This window comes from Armigeres subalbatus, chromosome 3, assembly GCF_024139115.2.
Source record: "Armigeres subalbatus isolate Guangzhou_Male chromosome 3, GZ_Asu_2, whole genome shotgun sequence".
Taxonomy (NCBI): Eukaryota; Metazoa; Arthropoda; class Insecta; order Diptera; family Culicidae; genus Armigeres; species Armigeres subalbatus.
The window spans coordinates 156628154-156643465 of NC_085141.1; the positions used below are offsets into that span (position 1 = coordinate 156628154).

At 40.8% G+C, this 15312-nt stretch overlaps 1 protein-coding gene across 4 annotated transcripts in view; it reads left to right on the plus strand.

The window, feature by feature from the left end:
- LOC134220644 (inactive ubiquitin carboxyl-terminal hydrolase MINDY-4B) overlaps positions 1-14337 on the plus strand; it is a 55907-nt gene extending 41570 nt beyond the window's left edge. For 2 of the 4 annotated variants that reach the window (XM_062699743.1, XM_062699744.1), the window contains 4 exons: positions 6354-6467; positions 6527-6886; positions 6963-7184; positions 13405-14337. In XM_062699743.1, the coding sequence (XP_062555727.1) occupies positions 6354-6467; positions 6527-6886; positions 6963-7184; positions 13405-13830 (1122 nt within the window). In that variant the 3' untranslated portion in view covers positions 13831-14337. The remainder of the gene's footprint in view (positions 1-6353; positions 6468-6526; positions 6887-6962; positions 7185-13404) is intronic. The other 2 variants (XM_062699745.1, XM_062699746.1) reach the window with 2 other exon arrangements.
- The last annotated feature ends 975 nt before the right edge of the window (positions 14338-15312 follow it).

A 15312-nucleotide genomic window follows, 5' to 3' on the forward strand; every position in this document is an offset into this window, starting at 1 on the left:
ACTACCGAAACTAATTCAAAATCGTAGTTTAAATTTGTCGTAAAATATGATTTCGAAAATATACATTCGACATCAGGGATGCTTGCTATTTTGTCCTCAAATGATGAAAGAATTGTTGAAAGCTGAGAAAGTTTTTGTTCATTTCGAAAAGCGTTAACTCCTTCTACAAAACGTTCGCCATGTCATAAGTATCAGCATCTGCTCTGGCTCTAGAGTAAGATATGCAGTGTCCTGATGAGCTCCGCTATGTGCTACTTTTCCATATTTTTTTCAAAACTTTTTCAGGTTGTATCCGCATTTTTTCCATTTTTGGACAACGACGGCTTCGAGAGATTCTCTTCTATTATCGCCAAAATATAAATAAAATCATTTTCATTCATGTTCGTCCACTTGAACACATTTTCGACTTTGAATGTATTTAAAGCAGATGAAATAAAAAAAAACTTTCAGGCGAGTGCTTGATTGTCGTACTTTAATGATCCTGACTATAACATTTTTTTTCAGTCAAACTTTGCTTGAAATGCCAAACAGCACCTAAAACGCATCAAATTGTATTTGTATTTGTTGTAAGGCAGTTGTAATGATCGCATACTAAAGACCTAAAATCTGTTTTTCCATCAAGATCTGTTAGCCCACCAATATTATAAAATATTCAAATAAAAAATTTCAGAAATATCTCAAAATACAAACGAATCTTCGGAATATGAGTCTGTTCGGGAATTGAATCAAAAAGGATTGAAGGTCTTAAAAAACATTTGACAATAATAGGACAAACCTGCCAAAGCGGTCACTGCTATTGCCTGAATATCTGCGAACATTGGTAGCTCTGCTGTTTCACCACAGACACTAACTTTTAATTCGACTTCACAACGCTTACCGACGTTTGGACCTACTGAGTAAACAAACGATAGATACAAACTGGTTATTTGTCTCGCCTCTCTTCAACACATTCATTTTCAGTTCTTAAACTTCAAAAGAGAAATAAATAGTGAGATGATGCTAGTAAAAAACGTAATTGATACCTCAAAATCCGTTATCATCAAATTAAAAAATAAGACAATTATTACAAAATATTTTAGGATGTACATTTCCCGGGAAATTCGGGAAACTGATACTTAAGTCCCGGGAATCGGGAATCCCGGGAAATATGATTTCCCGGGAAATCGTTTCCGGGAATGGAAGCCCTACGTAGAACAGTTTGGTGCATTGAGGAATGTAGTCATATTTTAAGATAATTCATTTGATTACTTATGTCACTGGCTTAGAACAAAATTACAATAACTTAAAATATAAAAAAGTGTTGGATACTGTAGTCAGGGGTGACGTCCGAGCCCTCACCGACAGTCTGGAGCTCGGATAACAAAACCGTCAAAAGGTCACTTATAATTCAGTTTTATTGTTCTCAGATACATTAACTCTATTCTACAAGCATTATATGTAGTTGAAACAGTGACCCATTCTCACCCCCATTTGACCCGTTGTCTCCCCGACGACGGTACGATAACTTAAAATTTTAACTTTAAAACCCCAAGTGGTAATAATGCTTTTCGCAATTCCAACTGTTGCATTCGACTTAGAGTAAAATTAGTAGGGATTCAGTTTCATTCCAAATTTTCGACCACTATTCTAGTTTATTTGTAGTAATATATAGGTGGAAATAGTGGAGTATGATTATTAAATAATACTATTCTGAAATAAAAATAACTCACTAGCGTTACATGGTTATGATATCCCAAGCAGCACACGTTGAGCCAATCTTGTTGCTGGGGGTGTATACTGGTGAGTGCGTGTACCACGATTAAGCGATTTTACGACAGATGCGAGACGATACGCATCGGCCCTGGACCTTGTAAAGAATCTATGCTCTGGCTACGGACAAACAGGTGCCTCTGTCCAATGGTAGTCAGAGCATCGAGTCATCACTGGTGGAAGAATACGAGCCTTGGACCTTTGGCAGAATCTCCGCCTTCTGTTATTTGGAGTGACGAGGAATAGTTGGCAGAGAAGGGATAGTCGTATTGTTGAGTCCGACAAAGAAGCGCGAGTCGATAAAACCCGGTTGCGCCAACTAGAAATGGACAAATCTCGCTTAACTTTTCAAAGGTCCTAAGTAACATTTTTCATGAATTAATTTGAATAGCGCAATCAAAAGCTTTCATGTTGATCTGTTGATTGCGCTATTCAAATTAATTCATGAAAAATGTTACTTAGGACCTTTGAAAAGTTAAGCGAGAAATACTAGCCATGTACCGTTTTGACTCAAATTCCGAACATGACTCATATTCCGAACTTTAGCTTTTAAATGCCCATTTTAACTTTATTCGTGTAATTTTCTCCACAGGAGTTAGAAATCGTTTGTTATCTTGATCCTCAGTGCGGAAAACCAATGACAGTTTTAGTTTTAGGGCGCTAAAACGCCAGTGTTCGGAATATGAGTCATATTCGGGATTTGAGTCAGAACGGTACCAAAAACCAAGCCATTCGGTTGAGATGCGCCAGAGTACACTCCAAATAATCTAAACGTTGCTTCCACCTGAATTTTCAGGTACATTTTACGTGCACACGTAACTGAAAATGCTTCAGAAAATTCAGGTGAAACTTGCGTGTCCGGTGAATTCTATCCAAAACTCAGGTAGAACTTACCTGATTTTCAGGTAGAATGAAAATTCTATCAAAAAATCAGGTAAAAGTTACGTGAATTTCAGGTGGAAAAATTCTACGTACTTTTTCAGGTGGAAACAACGTGCAGATTTTTTTGGGTGTAGTAAACGCTGCGGACGGGAATAGGGCATTTGTGCTGTTTTATTACAATCTAACTCCCACTATCTGGCAGTGGCATTATGGGTAACATACTCGTGCAACCATATTAATAATATAATTGCAAGAATCTTAGATCCGGGGGCTAGAAAGTGATAGTTCTATTGTAACCTAAGCCCGTTTCAATAAAGTATGCGTTCCGAAGCTATAGCCGTTTAGAATAAGCCCCGCATGATTGTACCCACAGAGTATCTGTAGTGCATTCAAACTTCCTGAATTAAAATTGAATTCTTTTGATTTTGGCTTTTTTGATTTAATAATAAAAATATAATTACCAATTTGCAATTTATCATAAAATGGCTCACCATTTTCCTAAGTTATCTTTGAATCGAAAATGTTTGTTCATTTGCATTGCGATTATCGCATTATGACATTGCATTGCCGTTGCTAACAATCGATCATCCTATCCTTGCACAAACATGCGCTTGTATGTATATCGCCGACTGCAGTCACTGCTGTGGCCCTACTTTTTGTGGCAAACTGGTGCGAAGCACCGCACAAAAAGAATAGCCCAAAAACCAACTACACTGAACGACGGCCGAATGAGACTCACGTTGCGAACGGGAAAAAGAGGTGCTGCCAAAATGGTCCAATACCCTACTTTAACGTTGATAATCAAATGTTTCAATATTACTGGAAAATTCGTGGAGAGTTTCCGAGTCGATTGATATATAAATTTCAAAAATCCATCGAAAGATGAATGCGCTATTAACGTTCAAAATCTTACATGATTTCGTGACGGTCTCGGATTTGGAAATTTTCATTTGTCACCCTGTATCCGAGTCTTCCCCTTAGACGTAGTTTACGTCAAAAATCCTGACAATAACGGAACAAAACATGCCTTACTTACTGCGGTTTTATTAGTCCTATTAGCATTTTGCTTTGTATCATGTTGTTGTTGCAGTTTAAAAGCATATTTGTAATCAGTTATATTGTAAAAAAAGAACTTGAAGAGAAGACGCTCAATAAATTGTTATACAAAAATTTACATTTAACGTGTATTTGCTTAGAATTTAGGTCTGGATCGCGCGGATTTGGCGCGGAATGGATTTCATGTCGCGCGGAAATGGCGCGGATTTGATTTTAGTCGGCGCGGAAAATATTTCAGGATCTCCGTAACAACCCTGCATTGGGAACGCCCCTACCTCTATCGTCTCATTGCTAAATGATCTAGGCTTTACTATTCCGCATTTCTACTGAATATTATCTTTGTTTGACACTCTTCGGTATATGAACAACGTGCCTAGCCCACCGTAGTCTTCCATGTAATATAAGCTAAACAATATCCATCCCTTTATACACCTAATTTAACTTGTGATTTTCTCATAAGATCAAACTAACTCAAAATGAAGGAGTTATCCACTGGTTTGATTTATATAGATACAAAGGGTACCGGAGGTTGGGGATGTACATTTAAATTCATCACGATTTGACAGTTGTAGGAAGTCCAGAACAAATTTTAATTTTTCCGATACAAAATCCTATATAAACAGGTAGGGTTGGATTTTTCGGACATTTTTTTTTAATATGAAGTGCCCTAATGCAACATTTCACGCTTATATACTTATTACGCTAATACTTCAAAAGCTCTCAGGTCTGCCTCCGTTAACGTCCATGCTTTATGCCCGTATAATGCCAACGGAAGAATAAGAGTAGTATAGAAAGCGATTTTAGTATTCATTTTCAGACTACGAGACTGCAGCTGGTTACGAAGACCGTGATGAGTAATATTCGCTGATGCAATACGCCTTTTTATCGCACAAGGTCCATATTGTACAGTTTTTCTACAATTTCAATTGTTTCACCATCAAGCACCACTTCGCCACCACTGGTACCAGCACTGAAGAGCCCACGTTAATTGCCAGCGACCATATAAGTACTTTGTTTTGTTGGTGTTGATCATGAATGCAATTCTTGCTGTCTCCCTTTTAAAATTATTTTCTAGCCTAATTTGCCATAATTCGTTTCGTTTTACTGTATCGCACACTGCGCTGCTTTGAAATCACTAGACAGATGATCTGGCTGTAAGTTGTAGTCCCAGAATTTATCAAGGATTTGTACATAATACGCCGACAAAGGCTGTTGCTCTTTAAGTGGTCTCAATCTGTTGAACAGGACATGGGAGTTAAATTTGTTCACCGAATTAAGAAGGGTTATTTCTCGGTAATTGGCGCACTCCAGTATGTGCCCTTCCTTAAATAGGGGCAATTGAGACCGTACAGCAAACAAGCTGGCCACTGCAAAGTGTGAGGAGCTCAGCAGCTATGTTCACTGATACACTGTCACTAGGGGGCTGTCCATAAACCACGTAGACTCTTGAGGGGGAGGGAGGGGTTTCGAAAAAGTCTACGTTAGTCTACGAAGGGGGGGTATACCGGGGGTATACGGGGGGGTATACCAAAAGTCTACGTAGACTTTTTTTTATTTATTTTTTATTCTTTTGGAAAACAACTTATACAGCAGCTATGTGCAAAGTTCTGTGTTGAGCAGGAAAATTCTCCGAAGTATTCTATAAAAACTTTCGTAAAAATTTAAAAATTTCCGCTTGGATTTTATAGCAGATTCTACTAGAATATCTTTTGATTTTCGTAGGGAACTTCTTTAGAAACTACAAGTGATTATTTAGAATTTTCACGAAAAATTATGTCGCACTTCAACGGGAAATTCACCGAAATTTCCGCGAGAAACCCTTCACTGGAGATTTTCTGGGAAGTCCCCGGGATTTTTTTCAATTTCGGAAATTCTTGTCGATATGAAATGTCGATAGAAAATTCTTCGTATGTTTCACGGCAATTTCTTCGAAAGTACTAATGCGAATTCTTTGGAATAATCGATGGAAAATCTTTGGAATTTTTAAAAAGACTATTGAAAATTTTCACGAGAAATTACTAGAATTTCCCACCAAAACTCTTTGAGTTTCCGCAAAAAAAAATATTTGCAATTTTTGTAAGATTAAGTAAGTCTTTGTAATTTCAGGAAAAATCCTTTGAAATTTTTACGAGAAATTCACCATATTCATTTAAATTTAAAATTACCTGGGGAAATGATGCTAAATTTTCACGGAAATTTACTCGGAATAGTTTTGGAATTTAGAAGAAAATTCTTGGGATTTCAACGGATGATTATCCAATTTGATATTGTATGAAATTTTCAAGGAAAGCATCGGAATTTTCACGGAGAGTTCTTTGAAATATAACCGGGAAGCTTTAAAGATTATCCAGTGGGATCTTCTACGAAAATTTCCACGAAAAACTTATTGGAATGTAGACTTAAGATTCTCGAAATTTCAACTCGAAATTTTTCAAAATTCTGAAAATTCTTCGGTTTTCTACAAAATTTGAACCGGCGTGGTGAATTATAGGTCAGATGCGTGACAGATTTTAAGCAGTGGCGTGCCGATCCAAAAGTGTCGGCAGCGGTGGTGCACACCTCTATGAGGAGTCGAATCCCACAGAAATTAAATTCACTGTGGGATTTGGTTTCAGGAGCTATTAACACACTTTATTACATTTTTTTTTCTATTCTTCTCGTTCCAGGAGCTGCGTCAAACAGTATTCGGTTCAGCCGCCAGCCCTCCCCGAGGCGAGTGGACCCGCACCGGGATCAACTTCGGTGCCGCAAATGGAGTACGCCATCCGGCAACACTTTTTGTGCTGACTCGATCCTCAGGCGTGGCACCACTCACATCTGGTTTCCCTTACCCTTTCAGGAATATCCGTACGGCTTACGAACCCCCCGCAATGCCACCCGGGGTATGCAATCGGTGCTGCAGGCATTCATCATCAAGCATTTCATATTCGACGTCAAGCCTAGAGATAAGTCTGTGCCTCTGGAAGAACTTCTGAAGCCCACTGAGGCCGAACAGGCACAAGCTCTATATCTAGCTATTTCGGATATCCTATGGAACATTGGTGAAAAAACCAAAGCGATTTTCACACTACCGGGTGAAGCATCACACATCCCGCACAGTCACGTGTATTTCCAGGACAACGTCACGGAGAAGCTGTACTTCTTCGAGTTCACAACACTGGATGAGCTACAGATCTTTGCCAAGCGTTACCTGCCCTACGTGAGCTGACCGTGTGCGAGATCCGATCGAACCCTAACAAATGCTTTCTGTGTCTGTCCGTTTCTCTATTCCACAGTTCACCGAGAACCCGGGACCAGGTGCCCTACTGCTACTGTACAGCGCCGTTGTGACGCGTGGCATGGAGAATCTTAGGAACGATTTAGACGCACCAAAGGGAGCACATTTAATGGGTCCGTATGAAGAAGGATCACTAAATATAGTCACTTTGTTGCTGACAGGCCGTGCCACGCCGTATTTGCACAACGGTGTTGTATACGTTGGCGACGAGGATCACTACGTAAGTATGGAAAGGTAATCGATGTGTTAGTTGGTGGTGGAGGGTTTGAAATATGGTTTCAAACAATTATTTTGAGTTAAAAATAAATCTTAGCTTTCATGGAAAAGGAATGTAAATCCGCTCACAGAAATTAATATCGAAGATCAGCCGGACAACGGTAAATGGTCAAATTCAATTCAAATCTACACCATTATAAGTTACGGTTGGACCCGTACTCACCGTGTCATATACTATTTCTAATCATTGGAAGTCGCAATTTGAATTAAGAAAACATAGGCTCCTTTTTCTATGTAAAACTCTGTTTTATAGCTTTGGTAGCCAGTATGGAAACACCGCCAGAATCAGCTGCCAAAAATCACACTATGACAAGTCACAGACAATGACAAACTAGCTGAGAAGGCAGATTTTTTTTTTTCCAATTTCGTTTATTTGGTAGGCTCATGCGTGTATAACACTTTACGGAGCCACGTTTCTTTGAGATATGTACAATCGACATAATCTTATTATTAAATTAGTAAGAGAGGGAAATAAGCCAACGTACTCGTGGTGACTCGAGGTTAGGTTTACAATGTTTAAGGATGGATGGGGATTAGGATTCGGGAATCAGGGAATCATCATAATCAAGGAATTTCAGCAGCTCATCCGGTCATTTGGCGTCGGGGACGATGTGGTGTGTCGTCGTGCTCGAAGAATGGTTCGAATGGGAGCATCTTCCGGATGGCCAGAGCTACGGCGCTCTACAGGACAGAAAGACAGAGACAAAAAAAACTTTGAAGAAAAGAAAAAAACAAAAGTATTAGACTTTTATGTCAGAGGAACAAAGAAAACTATAAATGGCTTGCATATAGACCACATCACGATCCCCCAAAACACCTCTTATCTCCTGGAAGGGTTGTTTACCTCGGGCCACAAGGGTATCCAATAATTGCTCTCTGGAGACGTCGTTTTCCGAGCAGAACCAAACTACGTGATCGATGTCATCATAACCGGCTCCGCACCTACATAAGTTGCTATCGACAAGGTTTATTCTGTACAGATGTGCGTTTAGTGAATAGTGATTAGACATAAGTCTCGACATCACGCGAATGAAGCCTCGACTTAAGTCCTCACCTCTGAACCACGCTCGCCCAGAAACTTTTGGAACTATAGAAAATAGCCACCGTCCAAGTTCGTTGTGTGTCCAATTTCTTTGCCAACTTTGAAGAGTACTCTGACGGACTAATGGGAAAAACTCGTTGCTCGAGAATTGTCTATCATAAACCTCACCTTCCTGTGCGCCCACCTTTGCTAGCGAGTCTGCCTTCTCATTGCCGTAGATTGAGCAGTGAGAAGGGACCCAAACAAAGGTAATCTTGAATGATCTTTCGACCAAAACACGCATCTGCTCTCTTATGTTTGTAAGAAAGTAAGATGCGTGCTTAACAGGTTTCATCGACCGGAGTGCCTCGATAGAACTAAGACTATCCGAGAAGATGAAATAATGGTCTACGGGCTGATTGGAAATTATCCCCAAAGCGAAGTTAATTGCTGCCAGCTCAGCAACATAAACCGAACACGGTTCCTGAAGTTTTCGGAAGGTGGTTGAAGTTACATTGAAAACACCGAAGCCAGTGGATCCGTTAATGCGAGAACCATCAGTGAAGTATCTGTTGTTACAATTGACATGTTCATATTTTTCAGAAAAATGGAGGAATTGAAAGATTTCGAAGATGATCTGGTATTCCTTGAATAGCATGTTTCATGGACAGATCGTATTCAATTGAGAAACTGTCATTGGTGAAGTCAACTCGAGGGGAGTATAACATGGAAGACAAAGATCTGACGATATGTAGTTGAGATAAACTCTTAAGAATCTTGACCGATGAACCAGTTCAAGCATATTATCGAAGTTGTGTAAGACAAGTGTGTTACTTGTTCCACATTTGATTAGTATTCTTAATGAGAGCTCCCAGTAACGGTGCTTTAAAGGAGTGACTCCAGCAAGCACCTCCAGGCTCATGTTATGCGTTGAATGCATACAGCCAAGGGCAATACGCAAACAACGATATTGAATTCGTTCCAATTTAATAAGGTGGCAATCAGCTGCTGAGAGGAAGCAGAAGGAGCCGTACTCTAAAACAGAGAGAATAGTCGTTCTATAGAGTTTGATGAGGTCTTCCGGGTGAGCACCCCACCATGTTCCGGAGATAGAACGTAGAAAATGGATCCTTTTCCGGCATTTCTCTATCAAATACTCAATATGAAGTCTCCAGGTACATTTAGAATCAAACACGACCCCAAGGTATTTAGAAGATAGAGATTGGTTGATGTCATCATTCAACAGCTTTAGTTTCAGTTGAGCAGGGTACCGCTTCTTAGTAAACACAACCAACTGAGTTTTTTGCGGTGAAAACTCGATCCCCAAATGTCTGGCCCAAACAGTCAGATTATCTAGGGTACTTTGCAATGGTCCTTGCAAGACAGCTGCACTTGGACCTCTTAGAGAGACCACGGCATCATCTGCAAGTTGTCTGAGCGTGCATTGTCCTTCCAAACAATTGTCAATATCTTTAACATAGAAATTATAAAGCAAGGGACTTAAACATGAACCTTGGGGAAGGCCCATGTAACTATTTCTGGAAGTGCCGAGTGTAAAATTCATTTGTTTTTCTGACAACAAATTGTACAAGAAATTATTCAAAATAACGGGCAATCCATTACTGTGCAGATTGTCTGACAGCACTTTTATGGAAACTGAATCAAAAGCGCCCTTAATATCCAAGAATACTGAAGCCAATTGCTCCTTGTGCGCAAAAGCCAGCTGTATATCTGAAGAGAGCAACGCTAGACAATCATTTGTTCCTTTACCTTTACGAAATCCAAACTGAGTATTTGAGAGTAATGCATTTTGTTCAACCCAATGGTCGATTCTTGAAAGGATCATTTTTCCAATAATTTTCTCATGCATGAAAGCATGGCAATCGGTCGGTAGGAATTGTAATCAGACGCTGGTTTCCCAGGCTTTTGAATAGCTATTACTTTGACCTGTCGCCATTCTGGTGGTACGATGTTGTACTCCATGAAACAGTTGTACAGGTCAAGTAACCGTCTTTTTGCGATATCTGGGAGATTTTTAAGAAGATTGAATTTGATGTTATCGCATCCCGGAGCAGAGTTATTCGATGAAAGAAGAGACATAGAAAGTTCCAGCATTGAGAATGGTCCACCCAAAGAACCGGGATCAGTGACTGATTCTCGAAATAGCGGTTCTGCTGGTACGGAATCTGGACAGACCTTTTTGCGAAGTTGAATATCCATCGATTGGAGTATTCTTCACTCTCGTTGGTGGAAATGCGGTTCCGCATGTTGCGGGCCGTTTTCCAAAGTGTTGTCATTGAGGTTTCTCGCGATAGTCCCTCGACAAAACGTCGCCAGTAGCTACGTTTTTAGCCTTGAGAAGATTTTTGAGCTTTCTTTCAAGCCTCAAATACTCTTCAAAGAGCTCAGACCTTCCGTGTTTACGAAAGGCCTTGAAGGCATCAGATTTCTCAGAATACAACTTAGTACATTCATCATCCCATCCAGGAGTGGCTGGTCTTCTTATGACAGATGTACTTGGAACGCGTCGTTTCTGAGCTTCCAGTGCGCTTTTATGAATCAATTCGGTAAGGATTCGATACTCATCCAGTGGCGGAAGAATATCCGTTGATTCAATACCAATTTTACCGCCGATGCAAATTTTGCCAGTCAATGTTCTTCGTGAGATCGAAAGGAACATTAACTGGCTCAGATTCTTGATAGCCACTTTTAATGGTGGTGGCTATCGGCATATGGTCACTACCGTGGGGATCTTGGATAACCTTCCACGTGCAATCTAACGATAGTGAATTAGAACATAAAGACAGATCAATACGGCTTTGTTGACCATTTGGTCCTATTCGAGTTACTTCACCAGTGTTCAAAATATTCAAATTGAAATCGTCACACAAATCATAGAAAATATGCGCTCTATAATCGTCATACGTTTCGCCCCATCCAATACCATGTGCGTTCATATCACCCAATATCAATACTGGAGATGATAGAAGGGAGACTGCGCTCCAAAAATGTCGACGATTAATAGAGGCATTTGGAGGAATGTACACTGAAGCTATGCAAAGGTCTTTATTCTTTACATTTACTTGGCATGCGACGATTTCTAAGCCGGAACAGTCGGAATGGGAATTCTGTAGAAGGAGTAGCATTTTTGATCCCCAAAAGAACGCCACCATAATGATCATCCTGATCTTGGCGAATAATGTTAAAATCGTGGAAGTTGATTTCATCTTCAGAAGAAAGCCATGTTTCACAGAGAGCAAATACATCACAATCGGAATTGCGAATCAAAACTTGAACACGTCCAATTTATTTTTTAGACTATGACAGTTCCACTGCAGCACAGTGATTGTATCTTGTATGGCCGTATTATCCATCGAAAGATACAATTTCTGCAAGAAGGGGCCATGAAACAGTCAATTGCTTCAGATAACTTTCTACTGTTGGAATAAAGAGGTCAATGATTGGCCTCAATGAATCCGGAATATTGAACAAATTCAAAAAACGGTCCACGAGGTCCTTAAAGGATATCAATCCTCGCTTGAACGAGATTCTCTTTCGGAAGTGCGAGTAGCATTTTCCTTTTCATTGATAATCCTAGCCGGATGTTTCTTAGGAACATCGGTTTTAGGCAATGGCGGGAATGTCTTAGAGCAGCAGGGATCTGCAGTGAAGACTGGTTGCTTCGGGATTTTAAATAATCCCCCATTACCTTCAGATTTTGCCAAGCCTTTATGGATGACTTTTGTTTTCTTTCGGCGCGATCCCGGGGAAGACGGTTGCTTCCTCTTTTCGGGCGCGTGTACCTCCGAAGAATCATCCATGTCGGCTGCGTCAGTGTCCGATTCATCAATGGAGATGGAATCATAATAGTCACTTACTTGAACGGCAGATGAAGAAGCAGTCTTTGCGGTGGCAGTGGCGGATGTGTCTTGCGCTTTAACCATTTCCGCATAAGACTGCTTGGAGCGCTGTACCAACGAGCGCTTCACTTTTTGGGTGCGTCTTTTGTACACCGGGCAATCTTGCAAACCATGGGCAGGATCCAAACCACAATAAGCACATTTTGTGGCTTGTTGCTGGCAGGTATCCTCCCGATGTCTTTGGAAACATTTACCACAAAGTGGTTTGTTGTCACAAAACTCGGCGGTGTGACCTAATTGTTTGCAGTTGGTACAATTAAATACCCTTGGTACAAACAAACGCACCGGAAACAACATATTCTCGATATCTACATATTTTGGGAGCATCGAACCGGCGAACGTCACCCGAAGCGAGCCTGACTTAGCATATACCTTTTTACCATCTACTGTGGTTGCTGAATGCAATTCCTTGCAGTCCAGGATATCCACGGTAGATTGCAGGGCATTCTTTAAGCGACCTTTTCCTGCAAGTACATCCTTGCAAGTTAAGCTCGCTGCGTTGATCACACCCTCAATTTCGACCTCCCGCGAGGGGACATAAACTAAATATTCAATATTGTACGCCCTGTCGCCAGCAATTTCATTCGCCACCTGGTATGTAGGTGCGGTGATGCGTAGCTTGTTTCTGTTGATTTGATTGAATTCAAGCTTCGTAAAACGACGCGTCAAGTCTCGTTTGATGCCGAGAAAATCTAGGCTTTTCGCTTTCTGCCGAAAGTAAACAACCCAAGGGCCAGGCGAAGATGCCTGGTAAAACCGTGTGCGAACCTCTTTTGGTGGCTCACCACCTCCCATAGTCTCTGCTTCCATTCTCACCCTGAGAGGTGGAAGGACAATTCTGTCTTATACTAACTTAGGTCTATTAGCAAATCAGAAAAAAATAATGAGAAAAAAAAAACTAATTCAATTGATTTCAATCAGTCCCGCTCCAAAAGGGAGAACAATAAAACAAAATCTGCCACTTATCTGTGCTGCTGCTGTAGGTAGCAGCAGAAACAATAGCCTGCTTTACTGGCGTCGCCAGAAGCAGCTACTTCGCTCGCCGACAGTGATCGCCTTGGATCCGTAGGTAGGCACCACACAATAGACTCGCACTACCGAACAACACCCGCGATGAGACACAGCACACACGTCTGGTTCGTTCGAACTATCGGCACGGAATGAGAAGGCAGATTATCCTTCCCCGCAACCAGTTTTTGAAGTTCATTCTTTTTTTGTTTCAGGCTCTGCCACAATTCGGCATTCTGGGCCGAGGGTCCATCGGTTTACTGGTATGGGAAGGCGAGAACGAAGCTATGCGATCGGCATCGCGTCAGCCCGGCTCACGTCTGAAAACACCGGCCACTCCCGTCTGGGTTAGCTGCTGTTGCGGTCACTTCGGTGTGCTGTTCAATTCGAACCGAGAACTGCTACGGAACTACCACGCCGAAAAGCGATTCGAGCTCCACTACTACACTTTGGCAGGATGCTATTTATCGATGACGGTTGATAATCGTCAGCAGGAGGAAGGCGTCGACGACGGACAGGAAGACGGAGAACGGAAGCAGAACGACATGGTATCGACACCGTTGGAGCGTTTGATCCACACCAAGTGGATGGAGGCCAAGATCACGTATCATGGACCTCTACCGGCATCATTGAACTTTTAAATGTATGAACGACCTGAATGCTATACGTAATACACATGTAGGTTATTTTATGCGGAATGTTGAATATTATCAGTCAAATGTGGTCAATTCTGTGATAAACAGGAACGTAGTTAATGTGAGTAATTCATGCAGTTTGCATTATGATCCAATAGAACTTCAATGGAAAATGCTTCTAGTAATATCAATGAAAACCGCTGCACATCCGGTACCACATAAGGCACATCTTAAACTGTTGATCCTATCCGTTAGCTTATTTTTCTCAACGTTGTTAGGACATGGACATGGCAAAAAGATGAATAACTTAAGTCAGACAGCCTTGATCACTTAAGAGTACAAAATTTGTAGTGTAGTGTCAATAAAGTTTGCTAGTGTTCTAAACGGATTCTTGAACTTCTAATGTCCGATGATCTTCGATGGGGGAAGTCCTTTATTTTGCCTTTTTAATTTCTCAAATTTTTATTCTACACTATCACACTCTATATGCCTATAATTAAGACAGATAAATTGAGATTCCTGCTTCAAAAAAGGGGTCTTTAAGTATCCCTAGAAGAGGTCGATATTCAACGAACCGGAAATAGAGAAACAATTTACTGCCCAGACACCAAAGTTCTAACAACATATGTGGGAGCATCTTGCTTTTAATTTTTATACCTGCTTAGGAAAACTGAGCACCATAAATGGCGTAGAAGGTTAACTTGAAAGATCTCCACAATAAACCATTGCCCGCTAGCTAGCAACCTGTCGCTAGTTTTATTTTGAAATCAAGACAAAATTTTCAAAACGACTTATCTGCTTTCGTAAACAAAGATTCAAACGACGATTTGACGAATCTGATAGCTCTCCCACGCAAACCGACACCACCAATAGGTAGGTGAAGGTTTCCGCTACCTGTTGATTGTGTTGGTTTGCGTGGGAGAGCTATCAGATTCGTTAAATCGTCGTTTGAGGCTTTGTTTACAAAAGCAGATAAGTCGTTTTGAAAATTTTGTCTTGAAATCTTGTATTCCTCTATTCGCCATGATCCCCTGGGTATGGCCCGTTATGATATCCAGATGGGTTCCTGTCTAGTATTTGTACCTCCGCAATACTAGTGGTAAGCGTGCGTCCCGGTGATGGTTTAGGAATGGAAGTAAGATGTACAATGCATTACGGCAAGCCAATGAAGTACAAGGCAAGTAATGATTATCCTGCCACGTAAGTTCCACCTGACCTATTTTCTTCATAATTCTTAACAATGCTATGCTGCAGTTATGTGTCCCATAAACATAGAAAACAAGACGAACATAGGACAAATATGCATATGACGGCAGTATGTAGGGAGTAAAAACTCAAACAGCGTTCAGGCAGGCCCCTAAATGTACACAAAATCTTGGTGTTAGTTTATATGATTTTATGGTGGCGTGCTCATTTGTCTATGCGAGAGCGCGGACTCTACCGAACTCAAACACAGAAACGGAACGACTATAAGTCAAATGCTGGACT